General features: G+C 56.1%; 1 protein-coding gene across 3 annotated transcripts in view; it reads right to left on the minus strand.

Annotated features, from left to right (window-relative positions):
• Nucleotides 1–955, minus strand: part of ACSS2 (acyl-CoA synthetase short chain family member 2) — a 33405-nt gene extending 32450 nt beyond the window's left edge. The window contains exons 1-2 of one of the 3 annotated variants that reach the window (XM_075768355.1): nt 657–955; nt 148–343 (exon numbers count right to left, since the gene is read on the minus strand). In XM_075768355.1, the coding sequence (XP_075624470.1) occupies nt 148–343; nt 657–780 (320 nt within the window). In that variant the 5' untranslated portion in view covers nt 781–955. The remainder of the gene's footprint in view (nt 1–147; nt 344–656) is intronic. The other 2 variants (XM_075768356.1, XM_075768354.1) reach the window with 2 other exon arrangements.
• Nucleotides 956–6156: the final 5201 nt, after the last annotated feature.

Consider the following 6156-nt stretch of genomic DNA (forward strand, 5'->3'; position numbering starts at 1 on the left):
GAAAGCAAATACCTGCAATACCTATGTAAGGATTAAAGCCTCACAGGTTTTACCATGCTTTAATTCACCTCAGCAGACATCAACACCATTTGTACATTTTGGCATGATATTTACATGTTCTATATCATAATAAAAACAGAAATTTACCAGTAAAAAGCAATTTTGTCCCCAAGTTTCTTCTCATTGACATTTCTGTCCAGGAGGTTGTAGCAGATGTTGGTGGTCGCCCCTTTCATCCACTCAATGAAGATCCTCCCCTTTGTCACATCGAAGTTGTAATTCAGAAAGGGTCCCGTATGGTGACTCTTCCAGTAAAACTCTTTAGCAACGTCACCCCAAAATTCTGCAAAGACAACAGCCAGAGCTCATAACCCAGAAACGGGCACAGGGAAAGCAGACAACACTCCAAGGAAGACGAGGGGCAGCCCCCACGCTCCGGCACCCCACGCGTGGGGGACTCGCCACGGCACAGCGGCCCCAAGGCCGCCGCAGCCCGGCGCCCCTCCTGCCCGCCCGACACCCCCAGCCCCACTCCCCTTCCACCGCCGAGGAACCGGCGGCGCCTTGCGGGAACCGCTTCCCCGCCGGCCCCTCCCGCCCCGGCCCTCCCTCGAGGGCCAACGGGCAGGGAGGGGGCTCCCGCCAGCGGCGCTCACCGTGCGGCTCCTCCACGGAGCGCTGGTAGAGCCGCTCGTAGTGGGACAGCGAGGGGACGTGGGCCGCCGGCAGCAGCTCGGGCCGCGGCTGGTACAGCCGGGCCTGCTCCTCGGGCAGCACCATGGCGGGGCGCCGGCGGCTCTGGACGGGTGGGCGGCCGCTGAGCCCGCTTCAAAGCGGCGCGGAGCCGGGGGCGGGGACGGCGGAGGCGGCGACCCGCCCTCACGGCGGAGGGGGGTGAGCACCGCCCCGGAGAGCCAGAGCCGGCCCGCCCGCCGCGGCGGGGCCCGCGGAGCCCGGCAGGAAGCCCCGGGGCCGGAGCAGGCCCGGGCTCGCCAGCACGCGGTTGCGGGGCGGCCGGTGGTGTGTCCCTGTCAGCGGTGTGGTCTTGTCAGCCATGTCACCCTGCCAGCCATGACCTCCCTGTCAGCCCTGTCCCCTCTGTCACTGGCGTCTCTTCCTGCCAGCCGTGTCCTCCCCCTTTCAGCCATGCTGTCCCTATTAGTGGTGTCTCATGTCATGTCCCCCTGTCAGCCATGTCCCCCCTTCAGCCACACTTGGCCCCCTTAGGCCTGTCTCCCCGTGACAGCCCATGTCCCCCCACCAGCCACGTCTCCCCACACCAGCAGTGTCCTCCCATTAGCAGTGCTGCCCCATCAGCAGTGTCCCCCATGAGCCATGTCCCCACCGCCTCACCAAGCCCAGGGGAGCAGCCCAGGGCACCGTCAACAAGATCCTCCTTCCCCAGCCCCAAGACAGGCCCAGAGGCCACGGCCACACTCAGTGCCTGCCCCCCCCCCTGCAGAAAACAACCTTCATTTTGATTTGAGACACTCCACTTCCCTGCCACTGACTGGCTGTGTGAGTACGTACAGTGAGCCACGTCAGTTCACCGAGCACCTTTCCCTCCCCAAAAAATGTTACAGATCTTGTGTAGTTAGCGAGAAATTAAACAATTTTCTTCACCAAGAGGGCAGTCAAATGCTGGAAACAGGGCTCAGGGTAGCAGGCGGGGTCTCTGCCCTTGGAGACAGTCAAGACTCAGCCGGACAAGCCGCCAAGCAACTGGCCCTGTGGGAGCAGGAGGTTGGACCTGGGCACTCCTGAGGAACCAACGTGATTCTGGGAGTCACTGGTCTTAGAGGCAGGAGCTGCCTACGGCGGTACCTCCCACAGCAGACCCCTTCTCAGCTCAGTTCTTAACGTAGCCTGCACTGAGCCGGGCTGCCCCCCATGGCATTGCCTAGGCAGCCTGCTAAACCTCGAACGTCTGTTCTGCACTGGGAATACCAGCCCTTTGAGCGAAGCTCTGCCGTGCCCAGGGAGCCACTCACTCCAGAGCCATAGGCAATTTTTTGTGGTGGTTTGGAGTGGGGCCAAGGGGTACTCAAAAGATGAAAGTCCGTAACCTTGAACTTGGCACAATATTCCACAGGCTGGAGAGCAATGTCCTGGTGTCAGTGAGCAGGTACAGCCTATTCCGGGATCCTCGGTGTTTTCCATGGTTTAATGCACTCCCTGGGAGCATTGCCTTGCTGTACGCTGCAGGAGATGCAAACTTGTGGACTGGTGAGCATCATTGGCCACTCCATGCAATGTTCTCATCAGCAAAGAGGCCAGAAACAGTTCTTCTACAGACAGAAGTGGCTAGTGCTGGTATGTATTTTCTATTAAGGATGGTTCCCAGTTTTGAAGGGCACATCTATGCTACAGCTCCCTGCTCTGGTGTTAGTCTGCTGGCTGCCCAGGGCAAAGTTTCTTCTGTGACTCCATTTGGGAGGACATAGCTGGTTTCCTCCAAGATGAAATCCAGGAGTGGTTCAGATGATACCTCCCTCCATGGGCTGTATCCTGCGGGCAGCATCACTCCAGAGACACTCTCTACAGCTCTCCAACATGACCTCAGCAGGCTTTACACCCCAAATTGGTCAGCCGCCCTCACACCACACTGTAGCACACGTAACAAAGCTTCCTTAGCCATATGGTACAAAATCACTGTCCTGGAAAGCTACAGCATGGCCTCATATTATTCATTTCATTGTTATTAACCAAAAAATCATAGGAAGGAATAGTTAGATCTTAGGGTGCAGGGACTCACTCTCTACTAGTAAAGCACACGGATGTAGGCAAAGTCTCCAGCACAAGTCCACATCCATCCAGATGCCCAATTTTAGCATATTCCCTGTTGGAGCTTCAGCCTGGGACCAGCAGTCTCTGAGCTCAGGCTTGCTCCGTGGGCAGACCTAGTACAAATACAGCCAAACCCTGCAAGGTGTTTCCCAGCCAGCACTATCGCTACCTCCAAATTCCCTATTACAAAAAGGGGTTTTTGAAGAAAAAGTCAATCTGGCCATGCAGCCTGGGTGCTCCGGCATGGATATTTCCAGAGGTCCCCAGGAGCTACAGGAGTTGCACTCCTCCAGCACTCCCCTTGGAGTCATGGTCCAGGCACAGCCCCAAGAGTTTTGGGGTACATGTGGAACATCATTTAACAACCCCAGCTGGAAAGCACACTGATCCCCTCCTGTGAAGGGGGACAAACCCAACACTTCTGAAGTCCTTCAGAGGCCACCCCACACTGAAAATTTTCTATTACAAGTTGCCAACCCTTAGTTTTAGCAGCCTCCATCTTGAGGATTTTGCATTTACCAGCAGGGCTTAGCAGCTCGCTAACAAACCTTCTGCCCCCTTTACATGCCCATGGGTCACCCCACTGCTGGGAAAGGGCTTCATCGCTCTCCCTGTCACAGGACAGGTGCCCCAGCACCAATGAAGAGGTGGTTTGCAGATCTGGGAGGCACCCTCTGGTTTCCTTCTCATTGGTCTTTTGCTTTCAGCGATTTGTCCAGCTGAAATTTTCCACCAGGCTCAGTGACAGCATGATTTCTCTCCAGCAACTGTTGCCTGCTGTGGGCAGGACGCAGGGAGCCACGAGGCCGGGGCAGCACCATGGCCCAGCAGCCCGTCAGCTGTCCTCCGTCCGGCATTGCCAAGGGATTTTGTTGTGCTTAGCTGCCCACAGCTGTGGCTCAGGAAGATGGGAAGACGGGGAGCAGGTGGATCATCTCTGACAACGCACCTGCAAAGAGGAAAACTTGGAATAGCCTCCTAGACGTGCTTTCCCATTCTGTCCCCTATTGCAGGACTCTGATAACCCTCAAAGGGCCCATGTACAGGGCTTGCAAACGACATAGTTGGTACTATCGGTTGAAACCCCCAAGACACAAACACAGCCCTTCTCAAACTTTCATTTCAGTGGTCTACAGCTAAAATATGGACGTGGCCTCCCTGCTGTGATTTTATAGGCTCCAGGGAGAGGGCTCCTGCTGTGTGACCATGCTTTGCTGCTCCAACATCCTCCACCCCAGGGCAGCTTGTGTCCAGCTGGGCTCCTGCCTCAGGAGCTGGTACATGGTGGAGCTGGATGCTGCAGGGTTTGCTCCGAGCTTGGCTCCCAGCTCTGCTCCTGACTCACCAGGCTGCCCTGGAAAATCAGCTGCATTCTGGGCCCTTCATTTCTTCTTCCCATAAAGGAATAAAAGTTCATAAAATGAACACATTCATGTATATTAAGGTCTCTTGCAGAAACTCAGAGGGTCAAAAAAAGGATCCTGGCCAGGATATGTGGTGCCTTGCTCCCACTGCCTGCTTGGGGCACTCTGGAAACAGCCTTTCTAGTGCAGCACCTGCAGCAGCTCAGCGGCCGTGGTGGGACTCTTCACTGCACCTTCCCTGACATGCAAGATCTCAGTCCTAGAGGTGCTGGGGGTGGGGGAAAGAAACTGGAAAATCAGAAATGATCCATGCATCTCAGGCCTTCTCTCTGGTGGGGTGAGCGGGAGGCACCCTTGCATGGAAACTTGTGTTAATTTAGGAAAGCACTGCTCCGGTAGAGCAGCTGACTTACCTGGGGGGGCTACAACAGGGGTCACAGGGCGTTCCCTTCTGACTGGCCATATTGCCAAAAAATGTGTGTGAATCACATCCCTGTTCTTGCAAATAACCGAGCATATCAGATATGTGGTAGCTTGAAACAAGCAGACCTCTCCTCCCTCCACCTGCCCCCCAGCTCATTGGATCCAAACTCCCTTCCACTCTAAAATCCACTTGCTGCTAAATCTGTGTGAGTTAGGAGTGCACGGAGGTGTGCCCCACTGAGTGCATGCTGCCAATGCACCTCAGAGGGTCTCTCCACGCTTCTCACCATCTCTGCTGCCACAGGGATCCCACTGAGACACGGCTCTCCCACGGAGCATGCGTCTGTGTCACTTGGCTGTGCACTGGGTGAAGGTGTCCACTTTGCCTGGGATGAGGCTCTGCTGAGCGTGGGCTCTGTGTAGAGGATGATTTCGGTCAGCTCCGGGATGCTGTCAGTGTCAGCTGCTTTTGGGACCGGCTCCGAGTGAAACCTGTGGAAAGGGCTCTTCTGCAGCTGAATGTCTTTCGTCTGCCAAAATTTGGGTGTGCAGCATGCAGCAGGGCAGGAAGGATGCAATCCACCTGTGGATTCCTCCATGCAGTGGAGGAAGCAACCCAGGAAGGCACAGAGGTGTCTGAGCAACAGTGTGATGGCTGAGGTCCATGTGCTTGCATGGAGGAGGAGGACAGCAAGCCACCTCCTCTCCCACTGCTGTCCACTCATCCCAGAGCATCTCCTGGACAGGGCAGCCTGGACCAGGGCCTGGCGAGGCCATAACAGGTCTGGCCAGGCAGGTTCAGTAGCTTGGTGATACTGTTGTCAATGATGGTAATCAGACAAGACATCTTTTTAGCATGGACCCAACCCCTGCTGAACATGTTACAGCACAAACAAGCTTATGCCTTGCACAGACATGCCAGAGGCAGTAGAAGGCTTTATCAGAATATCCTGCTGTGGGAAGGGAAAGTTTTCTTGAACTATAGGAGACTGTGAGGGCAGGGAATTGAGGGGCAGAATAAAGGAGCAAAGGATCTGGAAGGAATCCCAAGTGACACCAGGAAATGCTCCTGAGACCTGCAGAGCAGGCGTGAGAGAGGTAGCAGGGTGGATATCTGACAGTAAGGGTCAGCCACGTTACAATGGGCCTGTGGTGCTCATGCCCCGGCAGGTGCCCATGCTGGCCCTCGCGTGGGAGGGGACACCACGAGCGAGCAGCAGGGCTGCTAGCAGAGACCTTGAGGCTGGTGTGGCTGGTGCTGCAGGCTCAGGCTTGCAGGGACAGAAGAGAAGGCACCGTGCAGCACCACGACCGCTCGTGGGCTATGCCGCTGGCATCCCCCTTCTCCCACACCTGATGGTACCCTGTGGACTGAAGCAGTGTGGATCCCCAGAGCAGCATCCTGGGAACAGCGGAGCCACAGTGAGCCAGAGGAGATGGGGTGGGGGGATGTGACCGGGCTATGGATCTTCCTGCTGGGGTTTTCTGTGCTAATTTTCAGCACATGGCCAGGCTGGGCAGCCCTTCACTTGTGTTGAATAAATCAGCACACAGCGGCAATGGGGTTAAACACCGGATCGCA

The sequence above is a fragment of the Balearica regulorum genome, chromosome 16, assembly GCF_011004875.1.
Source record: "Balearica regulorum gibbericeps isolate bBalReg1 chromosome 16, bBalReg1.pri, whole genome shotgun sequence".
In the NCBI taxonomy this organism is placed as follows: Eukaryota; Metazoa; Chordata; class Aves; order Gruiformes; family Gruidae; genus Balearica; species Balearica regulorum.